At 63.8% G+C, this 24,002-nt stretch overlaps 1 protein-coding gene across 1 annotated transcript in view; it reads left to right on the plus strand.

Moving 5' to 3' along the window:
* Positions 1 to 311: 311 nt before the first annotated feature.
* The window catches only part of TMEM8B (transmembrane protein 8B), a gene marked incomplete at its 5' end in the record, with an annotated part of 29,651 nt that continues 5,960 nt past the window's right edge, over positions 312 to 24,002 (plus strand). Inside the window, 10 exons of the mRNA XM_084628794.1 lie at positions 312 to 417; positions 6,228 to 6,417; positions 6,774 to 6,981; positions 11,734 to 11,867; positions 12,313 to 12,584; positions 13,149 to 13,495; positions 13,812 to 13,908; positions 14,426 to 14,549; positions 22,775 to 22,917; positions 23,780 to 23,958. Of these exons, the coding sequence (XP_084484920.1) occupies positions 312 to 417; positions 6,228 to 6,417; positions 6,774 to 6,981; positions 11,734 to 11,867; positions 12,313 to 12,584; positions 13,149 to 13,495; positions 13,812 to 13,908; positions 14,426 to 14,549; positions 22,775 to 22,917; positions 23,780 to 23,958 (1,800 nt within the window). The remainder of the gene's footprint in view (positions 418 to 6,227; positions 6,418 to 6,773; positions 6,982 to 11,733; positions 11,868 to 12,312; positions 12,585 to 13,148; positions 13,496 to 13,811; positions 13,909 to 14,425; positions 14,550 to 22,774; positions 22,918 to 23,779; positions 23,959 to 24,002) is intronic.

Consider the following 24,002-nt stretch of genomic DNA (forward strand, 5'->3'; position numbering starts at 1 on the left):
CTCCCCCCAGCCCAGCCCAGCCCTGCCCCATCCCACCCCATCCCACCTCCACCCCATTCCCTCCCCCCAGCCCAGCCCTGCCCCATCCCACCCCATCCCACCCCAACCCACCTCCACCCCATTCCCTCCCCCCAGCCCCGCTCCGCCCCATTCCCGCCCCGGCCGCCGGGCAGCGGGGAAGCAGCGGCCCCTGGAGCAGCAGCATCAGGGGCGGGCCGACGCGGTGAGTGGCAGCGGCTCGGCCAATCGTCGGCGGCCTGCAGGGCGACCGGCGTGCGCCGGGCCAATGGGCAGGCGCGGGGCCTGACGTCATGGCTGCGGGCGGCTGTGGGGATGGTGCGGGGCCCGGGAGCGCGGCGCGAGGCATGGCCCGGCGGCTGCTGCTGCTGCTGCTGCTCGGCGCGGGGCCCCTGGCCGGTGAGGGGGCTGCGGGGCCGGGGAGGGGGGTGGGAGGGGCGGGGGAGGGGGGTTGGGGGGTCGGGGGGGAGCCTGCGGGGCCGGGGGGGGGTAGGGGGGGCGGGGAGGGGCCTGCGGGGCCGGGGAGGGGGGTTGGGGGGCCGGGGGGGAGCCTGCGGGGCCGGGGGGGGGGGATCCTGTGGGAGCTGTCCTGTCCCACTGCTGATCCCAGGGGAGGGGCCGGAGGGAGCTGTCCTGTCCCGGTGCTGATCCCCGGCGGGGGGGCCGGGGGGAGCTGTCCTGTCCCGGTGCTGATCCCTGGTGGGGGGCCCGGGGGGAGCTGTCCTGTCCCGGTGCTGATCCCCGGCGGGGGGGCCAGGGGGAGCTGTCCTGTCCCGGTGCTGATCCCCGGCGGGGGGGCCGGGGGGAGCTGTCCTGTCCCGGTGCTGATCCCCGGCGGGGGGGCCAGGGGGAGCTGTCCTGTCCCGGTGCTGATCCCCGGTCGGGGGCCGGGGGGAGCTGTCCCTGTCCCGGTGCTGATCCCCGGTCGGGGGCCGGGGGGAGCTGTCCCTGTCCCGGTGCTGATCCCCGGGGAGGGGCCGGGGGGAGCTGTCCTGTCCCGGTGCTGATCCCCGGCGGGGGGGCCAGGGGGAGCTGTCCTGTCCCGGTGCTGATCCCCGGTGGGGGGCCGGGGGGAGCTGTCCCTGTCCCGGTGCTGATCCCCGGGGAGGGGCCGGGGGGAGCTGTCCTGTCCCGGTGCTGATCCCCGGTGGGGTGCCAGGGGGAGCTGTCCTGTCCCGGTGCTGATCCCCGGTGGGGGGGCCAGGGGGAGCTGTCCTGTCCCGGTGCTGATCCCCGGTGGGGCGCCGGGGGGAGCTGTCCTGTCCCGGTGCTGATCCCCGGGGAGGGGGCCCTGGGGAGCTGTCCTGTCCCACTGCTGATCCCCGGGGAGGGGCCGGGGGGAGCTGTCCTGTCCCGGTGCTGATCCCCGGTGGGAGGGCCGGGGGGAGCTGTCCTGTCCCGGTGTTGATCCCCAGTGGGAGGGCCGGGGGGAGCTGTCCTGTCCCGGTGCTGATCCCCGGGGAGGGGCCGGGGGGAGCTGTCCTGTCCCGGTGCTGATCCCCGGCGGGGGGGCCGGGGGGAGCTGTCCTGTCCCGGTGCTGATCCCCAGGGGGAGGTTGGGGGGGTCCCTGCCCCTGTGCTGATCCCCGGGGGGGTCCGGGGGAGCTGTCTTGTCCCGGTGTTGATCCCCGGCGGGGGAGGGCCAGGGGGAGCTGTCCTGTCCCGGTGCTGATCCCCGGGGAGAGGGCCAGGGGGAGCTGTCCTGTCCCAGTGCTGATCCCCGGGGGGCCAGGGGGAGCTGTCCTGTCCCGGTGCTGATCCCCGGCGGGGGGGCCGGGGGGAGCTGTCCTGTCCCGGTGCTGATCCCTGGTGGAGGGCCGGGGGGAGCTGTCCTGTCCCGGTGCTGATCCCCGGGGAGGGGGACCAAGGGGAGCTGTCCTGTCCTGGTGCTGATTCCCGGGGAGGGGGCCGGGGGAGCTGTCCTGTCCCGGTGCTGATCCCCGGCGGGGGGGCCAGGGGGAGCTGTCCTGTCCCGGTGCTGATCCCCGGCGGGGGGGCCGGGGGGAGCTGTCCTGTCCCGGTGCTGATCCCCAGGGGGAGGTTGGGGGGGTCCCTGCCCCTGTGCTGATCCCCGGGGGGGTCCGGGGGAGCTGTCTTGTCCCGGTGTTGATCCCCGGCGGGGGAGGGCCAGGGGGAGCTGTCCTGTCCCGGTGCTGATCCCCGGGGAGAGGGCCAGGGGGAGCTGTCCTGTCCCAGTGCTGATCCCCGGGGGGCCAGGGGGAGCTGTCCTGTCCCGGTGCTGATCCCCGGCGGGGGGGCCGGGGGGAGCTGTCCTGTCCCGGTGCTGATCCCCAGGGGGAGGTTGGGGGGGTCCCTGCCCCTGTGCTGATCCCCGGGGGGGTCTGGGGGAGCTGTCCTGTCCCGGTGTTGATCCCCGGCGGGGGAGGGCCAGGGGGAGCTGTCCTGTCCCGGTGCTGATCCCCGGGGAGAGGGCCAGGGGGAGCTGTCTCTTTGCCCCGTGCTGAGCCCCATGGTGTGACAGTGCTGGGTGCTCGCGGCCTGGCACTGGGTGGTCAGACGCTGGGGTGATGGGTATGGTTGACCACAGTCCCAAATCACTCATAGGCTTCAAAGCAATCGCTCTGCCATCTCCCCTCCCCCATTCTGAGAACCCCCTCCTCCCATTACATCCCAGTACCTACCCCCACCATGCCACCCTACCCCGCTCTGACCCCGTGTCATCCCCACACACCCTGACACCCTCCCATAGTGACACCCCCTGCACCCCATCCGCTCCCTGGGTGGTGTCACCACCCAGCCTCATGGCCCTTGCCGGCAGCTAGGTCCCTGCCTCCCCCCTGCTGCTGCCTGGGGAGTTGCTCAATCTCCATCCATTGGGGATCCCCGCCCGTGGGGGTCTGGGCCAGGTTCCTGTGCCCCCAGCCAGCCCTGTGATGGGGAGGGTGAGACTCAGGGCTGGGGAGTCACCCTGCCTGGCTGCGTGGGATCACTGACCCCACCTGCGAGGGTCACCGACGCACCTGGGCAGGGGGCAGCTGCCATGCAGCAGGAGCTGGGTTTATTCTCAGGGTGGAAGTAGAGATATTTCCACCAGCGCCCAGGGCATGGGGTTAATGCAGAATGGCTGGCTTTGGGCACATGACGGGCTCATTCCCGTGGGAAGGGGGGCGGAGGGGGAGATTGGGTGGGTTCCCTTGAGCTATGGCTCAGCTTGGCAGCACTTGTACTGATGGTGAGGGCAATCGGAGACACAGCCTTTGCTCCAGGCAAAGGGGTATGTCTGTCGGGGTACGGCTGGCTGCGTCTGCACACACCTATCTACACACGCACCCCAGCCCACACGCACACACACGAGGAGTGGTGGGTTCAGTGCCCAGACGCTGCTCGGGCCACCCTGCTCCCGCGGCGATGAACTGTGCTGAGCAGACACCCAGGCCACAGCCCCAGCACCAGGCCTGAGGTCCCTGCCCGGGACTGGCTCCTGCTGGGGTTTCCCGTCACTGTGGCTCGCAGGCTTGCTGGCGGGGGCTGTAATTAATGTCTCTCCTGTTCGTCCCCCCTGGAGCCCGGGCGTGAGTGCTGCCGGGGATGCTTGGCAATTGCCTGGCGAGTTCCCGGGGAGGAACACTTGGCCACGATCATTCCGGCTCTTGTGATGGTTGCGCAGAAAGCTCAGTCCCACCAGGGACAGTGACGCTCAGCTCAGCTCCCATCACCAGCCTCCTGCTTTGATGCGATCACTGCCAGGCCCATGGCAACCCAGCCAGTGGGAGCCAGATCCCACCTCCCCCAGGCCGAGGGCAGGAGACACGGCGCGTCTGCTCCCCAGGCAGCATCATCCGGGCCAGGGGCTGGCAGAGCAGCCTCTGCCCTGACTGGCGGAGAACTCCTGGGCTTGCTACAGCAATGTTCCCAGCGCAGGTCAGCTGAGCCGGCGAGGCACAGCCCAGTCCCGCCGCCGAGATGGGGGAATACGGAGAGGTTGGCTCACAGCCTGGTGTCCCCGGCCCCCAAACACCCCCATGTGTGACGGTCTGTTTCTCACCCACCCCAGAGAACGTGGCCCATGTGGTTTGCCCTGTGCTCGTCCTGCACCAGGCCGGCTCTGCCTCTGGATGGGGCTGGGCGTCCTGAGGTGCCTCCCTTGGCTCTGCTTCCATTGTATCATGGTCTCATTCCTCTTCTCTGCGCTGTGGCAAAGCAGCCCCAGAAGGCCATGCCCGCTGCCCCGGGAAGGGACTGGTGCTTGGGGAAAGGCGAGCTTGCCCCTGGGCCAGCCAGAGCCAGGACCGGACCCAGCCTGAGGTGGTGGGAGCAGGAGGTCACCGTTGGCATGGCGTGTGCTGGACAGGGAGGATCTCCAGGTCCCTCCATGGTGCAGCAGATGGCATGGAGCTGTCAGAGGGCTCCCACGTGGGTGCCGTGGGGCAGAGGCCCTGTGGGTACCTGGCAGCATGTGCTCCTATGGGGCAGTGAGGACAAGGCTGCCTTTTCAACAGGGCTGCAGGGCAGAATCCTCCTTGCAGGGGCCCAGCATGAGGCCCTCAGGGCCCCCCTGAAACGTTCAAAGGAGCGTGCTCCTGCGGCTGGGGAGAGGTGCTGCCCCTCAGCGATGGAGCAGCAGAACCCCTGCTGGGGCAGGATGAGGGGCCGGGGGACACATCTCACCCCGGGCAGATCCCACACGGCACCAGCTGCCGGGCGCTGTGGGGACCGCTGGGTCCATTCGCTGCATGGAGCAGGCAGGCAGCTGGGAGCGAAGGCTTCATTCCAAACACACCTTGCCCCAGCTACCAGGAGCTTGGCCTTCTTGGCCCAACACAGTCCAGCGTGGCTCTGCATGCCTGGATAGCACGGCATGCATGTCCCCGCGTGGCACAGGGCATGCATGGTGCGGCCTGGCACGTGGCACACGGCGTTCACAGCCTTGCGTGGCACCGGGTGCATGGCACACGTGTCCCCTTCCTCGGAGTCTGATGCCAGAGCTGTTGTAGGGGCCACAGCGATCCTGGCCTGGCTCAGAGGTCTGCCCTGACTCCGTGCAGGGGCACAGAAGGGCTTGGTGCCCAGCCCCCGTTCGCCCTAGGGCTGCTGTGGGTGCAGGGTGCATGTACCTGGCTGGTGTCGCCGCACCCTGTGCGTTAGTGTTTCCCACCTGCCCTGAGGCCGTGCTCCCTGCGTGGCTTGCCCTGCCCCCACCCCCTTCGGGAGACACTGGATATAAAGGGGATCAGCCCCAGAGTGCCGGAACAGGCACCCCCAAGGGTGACCCAGAGGAGAGCCGAACTGGGAGCCTGAAAGCAGCCAGACAGATAGCCCCACCAGGCTGGGGTCTGGCCAGCGCTGAGCCCCGGGCAAGCCCTGCACCTGCTTGCTCAGCGCCGGGGGAGGGCTGGGGGGGGGAGACCCCTCTGACTCTGCTGATCTGGACTTTCCAAACCTCTGTCAGTTTGAAGCACTGAGGCAGCTGTGCGGGGGGTGGGGGCCGTGTGTCCTGGCTTGTGGGGGAGCCGGGTCGATGGGTGGAGAGATTGGGGCAGGACAGGGTGTGACGCAGCAGCTGGGCAAGGGACAGGGACATGAGCGATGCTGAGGAGTCACAGGGGCGTGATGGACCCGAGTGCGGGTCACCTCTATCAAGGAGGCTGGAAATTCAAGGGGCTCAGAGACAGGCTCAGAGTGGGGCCACAAGAACCCCTCCCTCCCATCTGAAGCGTCTAGGAGTGCTGGGAGGAATCAGGGCTGGGATGTGACAGGGGCACAGGGTAGCGAGTGGTTAGAGACGGGAGGCTGGGGCTGCCCTTCACCCGCCCTCCTGACACCAGGCGAGGGTGCACTCCAGGAACTGAAGGGCAGCAAATTTGTAAGGGGCAACGGAAAAGCTTTCTGCACATGGTGCACCATGGGCCTGCGGAACTCACTGCCACAGGGCTCCGTCAAGGATCAGCCACTCCTGGGGAGCAGGAGGGCAGCCAGGCACATCAGAGAGGAGGAGAATGGAAGGGACATAGGATGAGCCAGCTGCAGCTGAGGGGGTTGGGGGAACTCCCCCATGGACAAGCTGTTCTGCAGCTGGCCACCAGGGGTTTCCTGCCCCTCCCTCTGAGGCAGCTGGTGCTGGGCCCTGTCAGCGCCAGGAGACCGGGCTTGATGGGCCCATGGGCAGCTGGCTGGGAATTCCTACATCCCAGGCCATTCTGGCTCATGGCCCCTCTTCCTTCCCCTCCCCCCTCCATGCCCTCTTGCAGACGGGCTCTTTGTGACTGATTACTTCACCCGCACGCCGCGCAAGCTGAGCCCCTTCCGCTCCTTTGCCAGCATCGAGCTCTTCCACTTCCGCATCCCTGAGGACACCCTGGTCGCCGTCTGGAACCTCATCACCTTCAAGGAGCAGGGCGGCACCTTCGGGGACCGGTGCCCGGACCGCAGCGTCACCGTGTGGGTGTCGGGGTGGGGGAGGCTGGGGGCTTGGTGCGGGCCCAGGACTCCGGTGCCTGGATTCCTCTGGGGTGGGGCCCAGGTGGGCTGGCACATAGGGAGTGTCGTGCAGGCATCGGCCCCCTTCTGGGGACACGTGACTCTCCCCCAGGGCTGCAAGGCCCCTCGCTCCCACCTGCCCTTAGGGCAAAGGAGCCTGGGCTGTAAACCCACCTGCCGGGGCGACACAACACACGGCGAGGGGGGCCTTGCCCCACACTGGGACCGCGGGGTCTCTGCCTGCCACCTCCCGGGATCGCCCTGCTGGGCTGCTCTCTGCCCTCCCTCCGCCCGCTCACGCGCTCTCTGCCCTGCAGGTATTTCCGCTCCGGGGCTCCCCCCATCATCGCCCCCCTCCACACCCACTTCCCCCGGGACACAGCCGTCCCCGGCTCCTTCACGCTCACCCTCACCTGGAGCCTGCCGAACCGCACCACCGGGGTGTTCAACATCACCAGCCCGCTGCCCGGAGACTGGTTCCTGGCCGCCCACCTGCCCAAGGATGAGGGCAAGATCTCTGTCAAGGTGAGGGGCCAGCAGGGGAAGGTTAATGGCCGTGTCCCCACCCCCCGACACCAGAGGCAGGGACAAGCCAATGCCCTGTGGGGCACTAGAGCTGCCCCAGGCTGGGCCGGTGGAGGGCAAGGCCCCTATTGCTCTGACTGAGGGAGGGGGATTCCCCATGGCTGTGTCTGGGGGAGGAGAAGGGGGTTCCCCATTGTTCTGTCTGAAGGAGGGGAGAGGGGAGTTCCCCATGGCTCTGTCTGCGGGAGGGGAGGAGGATTCCCCATTGCTGTGTCTAGGGGAGGGGCAGGGGGCTCCCCATGGCTCTGTCTGGGGGAGGGGCAGGGGGCTCCCCATGGCTGTGTCTGGGGGAAGGGCAGGGGGCTCCCCATGGCTGTGTCTAGGGGAGGGGCAGGGGGCTGCCCATGGCTCTGTCTGGGGGAGGGGCAGGGGGCTCCCCATCAATTTCTGTGGCAGAGGCTGCCAAGCTGTGACAGGTGAGCCTGTGGGCAGAGGAGTGCTGTACCGGGGGTCTGTCCCCTTTCAGGGGTAGTGGCCCCGGGGCCAGCCAAGCCCTGATCTGGGACATGGCCCCTTTAAGGAAACAGATGTTCAGGGGAGCAGCAGATCTGCTGGGGAAATGGGGCCAAGTGTAAATCTGGAGCCACCTCCTGAAAAGCCAGCTGCAGGGGTACCCCCAGGAGGGTGACCAGCTGGGGGAGCAGTAAGCCTTCAGAGAGGCTCCCTGGGCTGGGGTGGCCTGCCTTAGTCACAGCCCCAGGTGGTGGGCTGGGGCCCCAGAACCAAGGGGCTGACGTGTGGGTTCAGGAGCTCTGTGGAGCCCAGATGCTGGTGGCCTGGGAATGCGGCCGGAGGCCTGGCCCCAGGAGAAGGGCCGGGAAGGCCTGCTGGTCGCGGAAGGCCTGGTGAGAGCAGGCGAGCCCCGTGGGAAGGACCCCGCAGAGAGGCCAGGGGTCACAGAGCTGCAGGCCAGGGGACCTCTCTGTGCCTCAGCTCCCTGAGGGTCACACTCTCACTGGGGTCAGCCCCTCAGTGTCCCTGCCTCCTGGGACCAACCCTCGGAGCCTCCAGCATGCCTGGGTCAAGCCGGGAGCTCCCTGCAGCGAGTCCCCTCAACCAGACCCCTCGGAGAGGCTGCACCCCCAAAGGGAGTGGTGCCCCCCGAGTTCCTGACTCTCAGTGACTCCCAGCCAGCAGGGCAGCAGCAGGAGGGTTCCTGGCTGTGTGGGACAAGCACAGACCGTGCCGAGCCCCAAGCTCTCCTGACCCCCCTCAAGTCCCCAGGCAGGAGTGTGTGTCCTGCTTCCCGCGGCCCACGCACTGATCCCCACTGGGCCCCTCTGCCATCCCGTGATCTGTTTTCTAGGCATATCAGGTCACCTGGCTTCCCCCTCAGGTCTTTGTTCTCCTGCTGGTTGCAGGCGCCTGGCCTCTTGCAGAGGGTGGGCCCCAGAGCCGGCAGTGGCTAGGTAACAAAATGTCCAGGCCATTGTCTGAGCCAGGCAGCAGCCTCACCTGGGCCTCTACCAAGAATAAACCACCTTTTGCCACCACCTAGTTACGCATGCAGCACAGAGGGGAAACTGAGGCACACCTCGAATTCATGCACAACATGCAGAATTCCCACTTATCATAGTATCATAGAATCATAGAATATCATGGTTGGAAGGGACCTCAGGAGGTCATCTAGCCCAACCCCCTGCTCAAAGCAGGACCGATCCCCAATTAAATCATCCCAGCCAGGGCTTTGTCAAGCCTGACCTTAAAAACTTCTAAGGAAAGAGATTCCACCACCTCCCTAGGTAACACATTCCAGTGCTTCACCATCCTCCTAGTGAAATAGTGTTTCCTGATAGCCAACCTAGACCTCCCCCACTGCAGCTTGAGACCATTACTCCTTGTTCTGTCATCAGCTACCACTGAGAACAGCCGAGCTCCATCCTCTTTGGAACCCCCTTTCAGGTACTTGAAAGCAGCTATCAAATCCCCCCTCATTCTTCTCTTCCGCATACTAAACAATCCCAGTTCCCTCAGCCTCTCCTCATAACTCATGTGTTCCAGACCCCTAATCATTTTTGTTGCCCTCCGCTGGACTCTCTCCAATTTATCCACATCCTTCTTGTAGTGTGGGGCCCAAAACTGGACACAGTACTCCAGATGAGGCCTCACCGATGTCGAATAGAGGGGAACGATCATGTCCCTTGATCTGCTGGCAATGCCCCTACCTATAAATCCCAAAATGCCATTGGCCTTCTTGGCAACAAGGGCACACTGCTGACTCATATCCAGCTTCTCGTCCACTGTCACGCCTAGGTCCTTTTCCGCAGAACTGCTGCCGAGCCATTCAGTCCCTAGTCTGTAGCTGTGCATTGGATTCTTCCATCCTAAGTGCAGGACCCTGCACTTATCCTTATTGAACCTCATCAGATTTCTTTTGGCCCAATCCTCTAATTTGTCTAGGGCCTTCTGTATCCCATCCCTACCCTCCAGCATATCTACCTCTCCCCCGCAAGCTTAGTGTCATCTGCAAACTTGCTGAGGGTGCAATCCACACCATCCTCCAGATCATTTATGAAGATATTGAACAAAACCAGCCCCAAGACCGACCCTTGGGGCACTCCACTTGATACCGGCTGCCAACTAGACATGGAGCCATTGATCACTACCCGTTGAGCCCGACAATCTTGCCAACTTTCTATCTACCTTATAGTCCATTCATCCAGCCCATACTTCTTTAACTTGCTGGCAAGAATACTGTGGGAGACCGTGTTAAAAGCTTTGCTAAAGTCAAGGAACAACACGTCCACTGCTTTCCCCTCATTCACAGAGCCAGTTATCTTGTCATAGAAGGCAATTAGATTAGTCAGGCATGACTTGCCCTTGTTGAATCCATGCTGACTGTTCCTGATCACTTTCCTCTCCTCTAAGTGCTTCAGAACTGATTCCTTGAGGACCTGCTCCATGATTTTTCCAGGGACTGAGGTGAGGCTGACTGGCCTGTAGTTCCCAGGATCCTCCTTCTTCCCTTTTTTAAAGATGGGCACTACATTAGTCTTTTTCCAGTCGTCCGGGACTTCCCCCGGATCGCCAGGAGTTTTCAAAGATAATGGCCAATGGCTCTGCAATCACAGCCGCCAACTCCCTTAGCACTCTCGGATGCAGCGCATCCGGCCCCATGGACTTGTGCACATCCAGCTTTTCTAAATAGTCCCAAACCACTTCTTTCTCCACAGAGGGCTGGTCACCTCCTCCCCATGCTGTGCTGCCCAGCGCAGCAGTCTGGGAGCTGACCTTGTTCGTGAAGACAGAGGCAAAAAAGCATTGAGTACATTAGCTTTTTCCACATCCTCTGTCACTAGGTTGCCTCCCTCATTCAGTAAGGGGCCCACACTATCCCACAGGCTAGCATACCTGAAGAAACCCTTCTTGTTACTGTTAACATCTCTTGCTAGCTGTAACTCCAGGTGTGATTTGGCCTTCCTGATTTCACTCCTGCATGCCCAAGCAATATTTTTATACTCCTCCCTGGTCATTTGTCCAATCTTCCACTTCTTGTAAGCTTCTTTTTTGTGTTTAAGATCAGCAAGGATTTGACTGTTAAGCCAAGCTGGTCGCCTGCCATATTTACTATTCTTTCTACACATCGGGATGATTTGTCCCTGTAACCTCAACAGGGATTCCTTGAAATACAGCCAGCTCTCCTGGACTCCTTTCCCCCTCATGTTATTCTCCCAGGGGTCCTGCCCATCAGTTTTTGAGGGAGTCAAAGTCTGGTTTTCTGAAGTCCAGGGTCCGTATTCTGCTGCTCTCCTTTCTTCCCTTTCTTCGTTACAGCAGGCTGCAGGGCAGGGCCCACATGGGCACCGGGGGGCGGAGTGGGTAGAGTCAGAATGCACGGCCAGTAGGGGCCCCAGATCACCCAGTCCCACCCACTGTACAGCACAGGCCCAGCCGCCCACTAGCCCCCCAGCCGGACTGGGAGCAGGAGACCAGGCAGTGACGTGTCACAGGCAGAGGCCAGGAGGGGCCGAGGGGCAGCTCAGCTCCGGCCGGAGGCCAACAGGTAGCTGGGGTCAGTGAGTGACCAGGCACAGGGCAGTTTGGCACTGGGCTGGCGGCAATCTGGCAGCCTGGGGCTCCTCTGGCTGCGGGGGTGGGGGCGGGACGTGCTCAGTGCCCAAATCTGGCTGTTATGCGGTGGGGGTACTCAGTGCCCGGATCTGGTTGTGGGGGGGTGGGGAGGCCAATCGAGGAGGGGGAGGGGTGCCCGGATCTGGCCATTGTGTGTGCGTGGGTGCTTGTTGCCCGGCTCTGGCTGTGAGGGGGTAGGGGGACTGTTGGGGTGCCCGGATCTGGCCGTGATGGGGTTGAGAGGCCGGTGGGGGAGGGGTTGGGGGGGTGCCTGGATCTGGCTGTGATGGGTTGGGAAGCTCGGTGCCCAGATCTGGCCATGAGGGTGTGGGGGGCGCTAAGGGGGAGGGGTCGGCTGTGAGGGGGTGGGGTGGCTCTGTGGGGCAGGGGGAGGGGGGTGCCAGGATATGCTCATGAGGGGGCGGGAAGGCCAGTGGTGGAAGGGTTGGGGGAGCCCAGATCTTGCTGTGAGGGTGTGGGGGGCAGGTTGGGGGTGTGCCAGATCGGGCTGTAAGGGAGTGGGCAGGCCGGTGGGGGAGGGGTCAGGGGGTGCCCGGGTCAGGCCGTGAGGGGGTGGGGAGGCTCGGTGCTCAGCCCCGCTCTGACTGCCCCCACCCGCAGGGTCTGTACGAGGAATGCCAATACCTCTTCCAGCCGCAGCTCATCGTGCAGCGCCTCGTGGGGATCGCCGTGCTGTACCCCGGCTACATCAGCGCCCAGAGCATCGCGCCCCACAGCCGCTCCAGCCTCTACAAGTGAGGGGGGGCCCCTGCTCGGGGGGATCACTGCTCTGTGCCGGGGGCTCTGCTGTGGGGCTCTCCCAGCTCAACGGTGGGGACGAGCTCCCTTCTCGGGGCTGGGGCTGGGGTCCCCTTCAGTGGCAGGGGATCTCCCCACTTCCTGCCCACCCCAATAACTGAGCCTAGCCAGGGCTGAACGTGGCCCCCCTCCCCCATTCTCAGGGGGACACCTGTCCCCCAAGCCGGTTCCCCCGCGGGCAGACTCAGTCCAAGCTCCCACTGACCCCGGGGTCACAGGGCACCAGCCCCCCATGACCAGGGGGGAGGGGAGCATCCTGGGTTGTGCGTGGCCCACAGGAGGGGGCCTGGCTCCTGGCATGGGGCACATGGTCTCGGGGGGGGGCAGCACCAGCCTCACCATGGGGGTCCCCGCGGGGCTCACGCTTCCCCTCCCCGGCAGGGTCTTTGTGCCCAGCCACACGTCGCAGGTACTGGTGCAGGTGCTGGGCTGCCGGGCGGGGGACCGCAGCGCCGCGAGCTGCCCGCTCTGGCTGAAGGTGCGAGCCAAGGCCCCCCCGCTGCACAACTCCACCGCGCTGGACTGCCGGGAGCGGGCGCCCTGCCAGCTGGCCCTGGAGCGGCCCCTCTGGCACCACTGGTACTACGTGCTGCTGGAGAAGGCCCTGGGCGTGCCGGGCCCCATCCGCTTCCAGCTCACTGTGCAGCTCACAGGTGAGAGCCGTGGGGCTGGGCCGCGGGGTGGCTGGCGGGGACCTTGGCTGTCGGGGTAACCACCCCAGAGCCCAGGACCTGCCCCTGTGCAGTTCCCACTGGAGTCCGGGGGGCAGGGGCTGGGCCCCATCCGGGCTCTGGGAGGAGTGTGGGGGTGGAGGCTGAAAGCCAGGACGCCTGGGTTCTCTCCCCAGCTCTGCGGCAGAGCCGCCCCGAACTTGGGCAGGGCAGGCCGTGCCTCTGAGACCGGCTGTGGGCAGCGCCAGGCCTGTCTTTGCTGGCAGCAGAACCAGCTTCACAAGGGCTGGGGTGGTGTCTCCATCCCTGGCAGTTGTGAAATCCAGAGTGGCTGGTTTCCGAGAGATCTGCCCAGCGGTTAGCACAGGGGCGGGGTGGGTCCCTGGCCTGGGTGATGCTGGGGGAGACTGGTCACAGCGGCGCCTTCTGGCCTGGGACTCTCTGGAAAGAGAGACCCGCCAGGGGGCAGGGCTGGGGCCGGGTGCTGGGGCTGGTCCGGAGGGCAGCCCAGAAGCCTGGTGACGGCACTGCCCTCGTTCCCTGCAGACTGCTCCAGGCCCGGTCTGTCCCGGGCCCCTGTCCTGCTCCCCGCTGCTGCCATGAACATGCCTCAGTCCTTCGGTGCCTTAGTCAGCCTGTCGCTGGGGGAGAGCCTGCCCCCCGCCACGCCGAAGGGCACCCAGCCGCCTCCAGCTGGGCTGCCCCCCGGCGAGTGCTGCTGGCCCATCCGGCCCACGCTGCGCAACGAGCTCGACACCTTCTCTGTCCACTTCTACATCTTCTTCGGGCCCAACGTCTCGGTGCCGCCCAACCGGCCCGCTGTCTTCGGCATTAGCCTGCTGCCAGTGCTGGACAGCGGGGGGGTGCTCAACCTGGAGCTCAAACTCAATGTGGTGAGAGACCCCCCCATGGCGATGGCAGGGCACCATGGCTCAGGGGCTGGGGCACTGGCAGGGCTGTGGGGAGCCTGGGGCTGGGATGGTGGGGTTGAGGATTGGGGGGCACTGGCAGAGCTGTGGGGGTTGGTGGGTGCCCAGGGCTGGGATGGGCAGGCTGCGGGTTGGGGGGCACCAGCAGAGCTGTGGGGTTGTGGGGAGCCCAGGGCTGGGATGGGGGGGACAGCGGCTCAGGGTTGGGGGGACAGTGGCAGAGCTGTGGGGGTCCAGGCTGGAGTGTCAGGAACTCAGTGTTGGGCTCTGTCCCTTTCAGTCGTCCCTGCGGGGGGAGAACGTGACGGTCTTTGGGTGTCTGACCCACGAGGTCCCGCTGATGGCAGGAGACAACGCGTCTGTCACCTGTGAGACAGGTGAGGGCTGGCCTGCGCCCACCTCCGCGCTCCCCAGTAGGTGGCGCCAGAGGCGTGGGCCTGGGGCTATCGGCAGGTGAGGGGGCTGGAGCAGGAGCGGGTCACTGGCTTAGACCAGGCCGGCTAACCCGGAGCAGCCCCATGAGGACGCAGATCCAGCTGCAGCCAGCGGCTCTGGGTTCAGTGAAAGCTGTTCCCAGCCGGCCGCGCAACACCCCGACCGCTGCATGCCGCATGCGGGGAGAGCTCGGAGCGGCTCTGGGTCCCATCACTGCAGCATGGGCTGCCCCACACCCCCTACAGTGCAGGGAGGGGGCTGGGAAAGGGGTTCCTGCCCCGGCAGCTCAGTCCCCGGCATGCTGCAGCAGGAGCGTGGGGATGGGAGACGCGACCATAACAGGGAGTGGGGGACTCTCCCCCCACACAGCATTGCCCCCATGGCCCCATGGGGCTGCCAGCGCAGAGCGGGGAGGTCCTGCAGCCCGGCCCCTGCTCACTGCCGCTTGCCTCCCCGCAGGGTCCCTGGCTGGGTTCCTGCTGTCTGTCAACAGCACGGCCAGCCTGGCCCGCTTACGGATCCCGTACCCCCAGACGGGCAGCTGGTACCTGAGCCTGCGCTCACTCTGCGCCACGGAGCACGGGTAAGGGAGCGCCGTGCCGGGGCCGCACCGGGGGCGGCTGGTGCATGCAGAGGGTCAGGGGGTGGAGCTCAGGGGTGTGAGCTGCGGCTGAGGGCGGGGTGGGACCTGCTGCCCCTGGGCTCACAGCGGGGGATGGCCCATGTGGAGGGGGCATTTGGGGGCGGCCCTGGCGGGAGGGGGGCTGAGGGGCTCCCTGGGCCATTTTGTACCTGGCCAATGGAGCCAAGTGGCAGCTCAAGGCTGGCTATGCCTGCATCCAGTGCACCCCTTCCTATGCCAGGCTGCCCCGTGGGAAGCCCTGCCCCTCTCCCTCTGCCAGGTCAGGCCTGGGCTCCGGGCGCGGTGCTGAGCCTGCAGGTCTGACAGGGCTGGGTCCGTGGTTCCCCGTCGTGGGCTGGGAGATGGGGGTGCGCTGCCTGGCTGCCCGACCCCCCAGCGCTGCTTACTCTGAACAATGGGGAAACCAGCTGGGTCTGCCAGTGACTTCCCAGCCACCCCAGGGGCACCAGCCCGGCCTGGCTTCAGCAGCATCCTGGGGCCTGTGCCAGGCTGGATCCCCAAGCAGCCCCCCTGTGACGGGGCTGCCCGTGGGAGCCAGCTGAGGTCACTCAATCAGGGTGATCTGCAAACAGAGCGGGGCAGACAAACCCGAACGCTGGTGGATATTCCAATACTGAGATTTACCCAGCCAGCCCAAAACAGCTTTACCCAGCCAGCTCTTCAGCCCCTCCCTGGGTACTCAGACGTCCAAACAATGCAGTGCCTTTAAAGTACCAGCCTCCGGCCTCCATCCAGACACACACGTCAAACATAGGATGATAAACTCTGAAAATCTTATTTCATCATATAAAAGAAAAGGTTCCCCTGACCCCAAAGGACCAAGCCCCAGACCCAGGTTAAATGATAACTGAGATCTTACCCCAGATACACACTTACAGTCAATCCTTATTAACTAAACTAAAGTTTATTAAAAAAGAAAAGAGAGAGTGTGTTGGTTAAAAGATCAATATACAGACAGACTTGAATTCAATTCTTCAGATTCAGATACAGAGCAGAACTGAGCTTGTATTTGCCAAAAGTCCTTTTAGAAATAGTCCAGAGGTTATAGTCCAAAGTTCATATTCAGGGTGACTCCAGTCAGTGACTGGGGGTCTCAGTCCTTATGGCTTAAGGTTTCCCCCTCTTGAAACCCAGAGCAGATCTGAGATGAAGAAGGATCGTGGCCCAAGGTTTTTATACATTTCCTGCAGCCTTTTGGCCTGAGAAAACAATAGGTTTAACTTTCCTTCTTCCGAACATCCTGGCCATTAGCACAGGGTAACTTATCCATTAACATTTCAGACACAGGTTACCACAACCTTCAAAGAGACATAGACAATTCTATTTCACTCAAGTGTCTTCCTAAATGTTAATATTCCTCTTTGAATTAAAGCTACAGCCATAGACAAGACTTGTTTGTGGACATCACAAGCCCTGAGCACACAGCTCCCCTTCTCTGTCTCACAATGCCGGCTGCATTTCACAGCTCTCTCCATTTCCATCTCTTCCTAACCAGTTCCTAAAGTCCGGCCCTGGGTCAGGTCAGTCTGGGAGGTAATTAACTCTTTCTGGCCCTGTCACCTTTCAATGAGATATTATATTACACTCCGAACGTCACACACCCCCGACAGGCCCCCCTCTGCAGGAATCCCCTCTGGCTGGAGTCCTGAGTGTAGGCTCCCAGGGTCGTCCCCCCCGCCCGACAGGCCCCCCACAAGAGGCCAACTCCTCCTCCCCACTCTGGTAACCCCTGCCCCCAGGTCGGGGCATCTCTTGGCTTAGTTGTCCCACTTGGTGCCTGCTCTTCCTTGGAGTCCCCACCAGCTAGAGCGACGGGTCCACAGAGCCATCACTGCAGAGCAACCCCATGGCCAGCCTGTGTGTGCCGGCCTGGGGACCTGGAGGGCCAGGGATCACCCCCCAGCTAACCCAGGCCAGACCTCCGCTGACTCGGCCACACACTGCGGGGCACTGGGCACATGGCAGGGTGCAACGAAGCGGGCTTTGGCGGGACCCAACTGAGAGTGTCAATTCAGGACAAATTGCTCAGAGCCGGGCAGTCACAGCCCAAGGCTGGGGGTCCTTCACTACTAAGGCACCAAACCAGCCAAACGGAGAGAACTTTGGTCCCACCCCACTGGCTAACCAGAAGTTGTAATGATGCTGGTTCTGGTGGGACCCAACTGAGAATGCCAATTGTTCCAAAGCATGGGGGAGTCAGGGACAGCGCATCCGCTCTCAGGTTGGCACTTCCCTTCACATGGACCACGTCCTTGTCATAATCCTGCAGGAGCAGGCTCCACCTCAGGAGCTTGGCATTGGCTCCTTTCATCTGGTGCAGCCAGGTCAGGGGAGAGTGGTCGGTGTAGACGGTGACGTGTCGCCCGAAGAGATAGGGCTCTAGTTTCTTGAGGGCCCACACCATGGCCAGGCACTCCTTCTCGATGGCCGCGTAGTGTTGCTCCCGGGGTAGGAACTTCTTGCTCAGGTACACGATGGGGTGTCTCTCCCCCTTTTCATCTTCCTGCATTAACACTGCCCCCAGTCCCTTGTCGGAGGCGTCGGTGAACACCACAAAGGGCTTGTCAAAGTCTGGGTTTGCCAGAACCGGGCCACTGACCAGAGCCTTCTTCAGCGCCCGGAAAGCCACCTGGCACTGCTCGGTCCAGACCACCTTGTCTGGCTTCCGGCTTTAGGCGGCCGCTCCCCACCCGATGGCCCAGGTAAGATACTTCAGCCATCCCCACCTTGCACTTCTCCGCTTTTACAGTCAGCCCAGGCCCCTGGAGTTGGTCCAGCACTTGTCTAACCTGGGACATGTGGTCCTCCCAGGTCTGGCTAAAGACACAGATGTCATCAATATACGCCACGGCAAAACTCTCCATCCCCCTCAGGAGCTGGTCCACTAGGCGCTGGAAGGTGGCCGGTGCTCCCTTGAGGCCGAAAGGCAGGGTCAGGAACTCATAGAGCCCCAGAGGGGTGATAAAGGCCGATTTCAGCCGGGCATCTGCATCCAGCGGCACTTGCCAGTAGCCCTTTGTAAGGTCCATGGTGGTAAGGTACCGAGCTCCTCCCAGCTTGTCTAGGAGCTCATCAGGCCTGGACATGGGGTAGGCATCAGATACAGTGATGGCATTGAGCTTCCGATAGTCCACACAGAACCGGACCGACCCGTCCTTTTTGGGGACCAGCACCACCGGCGAGGCCCAAGGGCTGGCAGATGGCTGGATCACCCCCAAAGCCAGCATGTCCCGGACCTCTCTTTCCAGGTCCTGAGCAGTTTTCCCTGTGACTCGGAAGGGGGAGCATCTTATCGGCGGGTGCGACCCTGTCTGCACCCGGTGGACAGTCAGATTAGTGCGTCCAGGCTGGTTGGAAAACAGCTGTCGGTACGGATGCAGCACCTCCCTGACCTCAGCTTGCTGGGCAGGGGTTAGCTGATCTGAGAGGGGAATTGTTTCCAGGGGGAAACCAGCTCTGGTCCCAGGGAATAGATCTACTAAAGGGTCATCTCCCTGCTCCTCCCACTGTCCACACACGGCCAACACCACATTCCCCCTGGCATAATATGGCTTCATCATATTCACATGGTACACCCGGCGGTGGTGCGCCCGGTTTGACAGCTCCACCACATAGTTTACCTCATTGAGCTGCTTGACGACCTTGAAAGGGCCCACCCAGGCGGCCTGTAGTTTGTTCTTTCTCACGGGGATGAGAACCATCACCTGATCCCCGGTGGCGTAGGCACGGGCCCGTGCCGTGCGGTCATACCAGACCTTCTGCTTCCTCTGGGCTCTGGCCAGATTCTCCCTGGCCAGGCCCATGAGTTCAGCCAGTCTCTCTCGGAAGATCAGGACATACTCCACCACTGACTCTCCATCGGGAGTGGCCTTCCCCTCCCACTCGTCTCTCATCAGGTCCAGGGGGCCCCTCACCCTCCTGCCATATAACAGTTCGAAAGGCGAAAATCCGGTAGACTCCTGGGGCACCTCCCTGTACGCGAACAGCAGGTGAGGTAAGTACTTGTCCCAATCCTGTGGGTGCTGGTTCATAAAGGTTTTCAGCATCATCTTTAGCATCCCGTTAAACCTCCCCACCAGCCCATTGGACTGGGGGTGATAAGCTGAGGCCCAGTCGTGCCGGACCCCACATTTCTCCCACAAGCACCGGAGCAGGGCCGACATGAAGTTGGAGCCTTGGTCTGTCAAGACTTCCTTGGGGAACCCCACTCGGCTGAAAATGGTCAGGAGCGCATCGGCCATGGTGTCTGCTTCAATGGAAGCTAAGGGCACTGCCTCGGGGTAGCGGGTGGTGAAATCTACCACCCCCAGAATGTATTTCTTCCCCGACCGGGTCGTCCTGCTGAGAGGCCCCACGATGTCCATGGCCACCTTCTGGAAAGGCTCCTCTATGATGGGCAAAGGTCTCAAAGCCACTTTCCCCTTGTCCCGGGCCTTCCCCACCCTCTGACAGGGGTCGCAGGATCGGCAATACTGCCGGACCGTGGTAAAGACCCCGGGCCAGTAAAAGTTCTGTAGCAACCTCTGCCGGGTGCGCCGGATTCCCTGGTGCCCTGCGAGGGGGATGTCATGGGCCAGGGACAGGAGCCTGCGGCGATACTTCTGGGGGACCACCAGCTGCCTCCTGATCCCACAGGACTCTACTTCCCTTGTGGGAGCCCATTCTCGGTACAGGAACCCCTTCTCCCACAGGAACTTCTCCTGGCAGCCTCTCCTCATGGTCCGTCCCACACTGAGGTCGGCCAGGTCCCTGAGCTTCCGCAAGGAGGGATCTTTCCTCAACTCGGCCTGGAACTCAGCGGCTGGGGAAGGGATGGGGCCCGGTTCCCTCTCGCTGGCCAGGTCCGAGGCCTCCGCCTCTCTGAGCCGTGCCCCTCGGCCCTCCCTCCCCACCACGGTAGGGTCCTGCGCCTCCGGTGTGATACCCTCCTCGAGGTCAGGGCGCAGTGCCCCTCGCCGGCTCTGGCTACGCGTCACAACCAGGGCGGCCTGGGGCTTGCTTGGCCAGTCCTCTAGGTCTCCCCGCATCAAAACTTCAGTGGGCAAATGGTGGTGTACCCCCACATCCTTGGGGCCCTCCTTGGCCCCCCATTTCAGGTGTACCCTTGCCACGGGCACCTTAAATGGGGTCCCGCCCACCCCCGTCAGGGTCAGGTAGGTGTTGGGCACCACCCGATCTGAGGCCACCACCTCGGGCCGGGCCAGCGTCACCTCCGCGCCCGTATCCCAGTATCCATTGACCTTCCTCCCATCCACCTCCAGGGGAACAAGGCACTCTCTCCGGAGGGACAGCCCCGCGCCCACCCTGTAAACTGAGCACCCTGAGTCCAGAGCCTCCAGCCCTCTGGTGGAGCTGGCCTGGGGTACTCTTCCCTCCGGGGCCGGTGGTAAACTGGTAGGCCCCCTTTCCTGGGCCGTCTGCCCCTCGTCCAGCTGGGTCCCTACCCAGTTAACCCTGGGTAGGTTGGGTCTGCTCAGTTTGTCCCTGAGCCCTGGGCACTGGGACCGTACGTGGCCTCTCTGGCCACAGTGATAGCAGCTCAGGTCACGTTGGTCCCCTCGAGCGGGTCGGAGGGGCCCGACGCCCGGCGTTCCCCTTGGGAGGGGGTTCTCCCTATTTCCCTGCTGGGAGGCCCCCTGGTGACTCTCTCTCTGCATCGGGGGGGGCCTGTTCTTTTGGGGCTCCTCCCGGCTACCCCCCAACCGACTGTTCACAAACTCGTCGGCCAGCTGCCCTGCGTGCTGGGGGTTCTCGAGCTTTTTGTCCACCAGCCACAGCCTCAGGTCGGACGGGCACTGATCATACAGTTGCTCCAGTACGATTAGGTCCAGCAGGTCCTCTTTAGCTCGGGCCCCAGCTGTCCACTTGCGGGCATACCCCTGCATCCGGTTGACCAGTTGTAGGTAGGTGACCTCAGGCGTTTTACGCTGACTCCGGAACCTTCTCCGGTACATCTCGGGGGTCAGCCCAAACTCACGGAGCAGGGCCTGTTTGAACAGTTCATAGTCCCCTGCCTCCGGCCCTGTCATCCGGCTGTACACCTCCACGGCTTTGGGGTCCAGTAAGGGGGTGAGGAACTGGAGCCTGTCTGCAGGGTCAACCCTGTGCATCCCACAGGCCTTCTCAAAGGCCGTCAGGAAGCTATCTATGTCCTCCCCCTCCTTCCGCTGGGCCAGGAAGCACTTATCAAAGCTCCTTGCAGTCTTGGGTCCCCCCTCACTCACCGCAGCCGGGGCCCCACTGCTCCTCAACCTGGCCAGCTCCAGTTCATGCTGTCTTTGTTTCTCCTTCTCCTGACGCTCCCTCTCCTTCTCCTGACGCTCCCTCTCCTTCTCCTCCTGCTCATGTTGACGTTGTTTCTCCTTCTCCTTCTCCTCCTGCTCATGTTGACGTTGTTTCTCCTCATGTTGACGTTGTTTTTCATGATCCTCCAGCTCCCTCATTTTCATCTCCCTCTCCCATTCCAGCCGCATCCGCTCCAGGGATGGGGAGCTCCGCCAGGAGGATCCCCTGCTGGCTGCCGGGGTCAGGGTGCCCTCGGTATTCGCTGGGCTTCCCCCAACCCCTCCCCCGGACATAGGTAGGAAGGGTCTCGGGATGTCCTCGGCAGCAGTCTGACCCCTCCCAGCCCGGTCAGGCCCCAGGGCCCACGCTGCGTCTGCCGGGCGGCTTCCCTCCGGGACAGGGATCGGGTCATCCAAGCGATCCCTCTCCTCCAACTGGGCAATCAGCTGTTCCTTGGTGGACCTCCCGATGCGCAGCCCCCTCTGCCTGCACAGCTCTACCAGGTCGCTCTTAAGGCGTTTAGCGTACATCTCCCTGCTGGCCACTCGCAGGCCGGGCAGCTTCCCACGGTTTCCAGGAAAAGCCCCTCGTGTGCCAGTCCTTCTTGAGGTCACCGACTCTTTGCCAGGGTCGAGCTGCAGACTCCTCCGCCCCTGGGACCGCTCGCTGCAATCCCCCGGGGGACCCTGTTACTGCAAAAGTCTTTCTCTCTGGTCACACATTCCCAGGGGTTAACCGCCCCCCGAAACCGTCTCTCTCTGAATCTTCAGCACGCCTGGTCCCCGTCAATTCCCCTTCGTTTTACTGCTCCCCAGTCACTTACTGCAGGAAGCGCCGTTCATGGGGTGCAGTAGATCCCACCGCTGCCACCAGTTGTCACGGAGTGTGGGGGAGTCCAGGCCCTGCACCCCTCTTCCTGGGATCCACTGAGACTCTCAGCCAGCCAGTAAAACAGAAGGTTTATTGGACAACAGGAACACAGTCCAAAAACAGAGCTTGTGGGTACACCCAGGACCCCTCAATCACGTCCTTCTGGGGGAGCAGGGAGCTTAGACCCCAGCCCTGGGGTTCCCTGTGTTCCTCCACCCAGCCCCAAACTGAAACTAAACCCCCCCAGCAGGTTCCCTGCTGCAGCCTCTGTTCACATTCCTGGGCAGAGGTGTTACCTCCCCCTCCCCCTCCTGGCTCAGGTGACAGGCTCTCAGGTCTCCCATCCCCAGGGCACATTCCCAGGTCAACACTCCCCCCTCCCTGCTGAGTCACATCGTCACAGGGTGCAGGGCCCGGACTCCCCCACACTCTGTGACAGGTGTCCCCCAGAAGCACAGCACAAGTTTGAACTACAGACAGTGTAGAGCTAATACTTATATCTTTAAATGTAAAAAAGATACACACGTATAGACAGCATCATCCTAACCAGCAAAGCACAACCGTGTCTGAGACACCTCATTTGACCCCCTTTATACAAGATTTGGTGCCACTGCAGAACCTTGGTTGCAACAATGATCTATACGGTCCCAGTTCATATTAATAACGTCACACAGGGCTGGAGAAATCCTTTCCTTCCAGGAAAGACCAGAGCTCTGCGTGTAGGTCCCTGGGTCCATGTCTCCGTCTGTCTGTCAGTGCCGGAGCCAGGCGGCGTCAGCGCGGGGTCAGGGCCCTGCCGGCTGGTGGTGGGCGACTCGTTGGCTCGGCACCTCCAGCCGGTGCTGGGTGCTGGCGTGACGCCCGAGGCCTGGCCCTGGCTATGAGTGTGGGGCCTGGAGCTGCACCGGCGCCCGCCATGCGGCAGGTTGTGGGGGCGGGCGAGTGGCAGGCTCTGTCGCGGGTACGGCTCCTGTCCCCTCCCCGCGCTGACGCCAGGCTGTGTGTGGCAGGTTCGAGCCCTGCGCTAACGTGACAGCGGAGGTGTATTTACGGACCTACCTCTCCCCCTGCATCGAGGACTGCGGCCCCTACGGCCAGTGCAAGCTCCTGAGCACCAACAACTATCTGTACGCAGCCTGCGAGTGCAAAGCAGGTGAGGCGGGGGGTGAGGGAGGAGGGGGTGGGTGAGGGGGTGGGGCAGGTGAGGGAAGTGGGGGCGGGTGAGGGGCAGGACAGGTGAGGGAGGAGGGAGGTGAGTGAGGGGGCGGGGCGGGTGAGGGCAGGTGAGGGGGCGGGGCAGGTGAGGGAAGTGGGGGCGGGTGAGGGGCGGGACAGGTGAGGGAGGAGGGGGCGGGTGAGGGGGTGGGGCAGGTGAGGGAAGTGGGGGCGGGTGAGGGGGCAGGACAGGTGAGGGAGGTGGGGGAGGAGGGGGTGGGTGAGGGGGCGGGGCAGGTGAGGGAGGTGGGGGGCGGGTGAGGGGGCTGGACGGGTGAGGGCAAGTGAGGGGGCAGGGCAGGTGAGGGAAGTGGGGGCGGGTGAGGGGGCGGGACAGGTGAGGGAGGAGGGGTGGTGAGTGAGGGGGCGGGACAGGTGAGGGAGGAGGGGGCAGGTGAGGGCAGGTGAGGGGGTGGGGCAGGTGAGGGAGGAGGGGGGGCAGGTGAGGGGGCAGCCTCCCGGGGCAGCTCCACAGAGTCTGGAATCGGCCCCCGGCAGCACGTTGCCCCCTCACATTATGGCTGGCAAAGCCCGCTCCGGGCCATCTCCTGGAAGCCAGGACGGGGCCCCTCCTTGCCCCCCTAGACTGAGCCGTGTGGCTGGAGCGTCCGTCACACCCGGCCCCGCTACCCCCCATGTGGTCCCAGGACCCCCCAGCCCGGCAGCCCCTTTCTCTAAGCTCCGGGGCTGCCGCGTTCGGCCTGGTCCCCAGCCCTGCTGCACGCCCCCCCGCCCCCCCCGCCGGCCCCGGGCTCCCTGGGCACTGGCAGCCCTGCCCGGCTGACGGGCCCTCGCCGCAGGCTGGAACGGCTGGGGCTGCACGGACAGCGCCGAGGCCTTCTCCTACGGCTTCCAGCTCCTGGCCACGCTGCTTCTGTGCCTCAGCAACCTGATGTTCCTGCCGCCCGTGGCCATCGCCCTGCGGAGCCGCTACCTGCTCGAGGCCTCGGTCTACGTCTTCACCATGTTCTTCTCCACCGTGAGTCAGGGCAGCACCGCTGCGGCTTCCCTGCGCGGGGAGAG

This window comes from Lepidochelys olivacea, assembly GCF_965140295.1.
Source record: "Lepidochelys olivacea isolate rLepOli2 genome assembly, chromosome: 5".
Lineage (NCBI taxonomy): Eukaryota > Metazoa > Chordata > Testudines > Cheloniidae > Lepidochelys > Lepidochelys olivacea.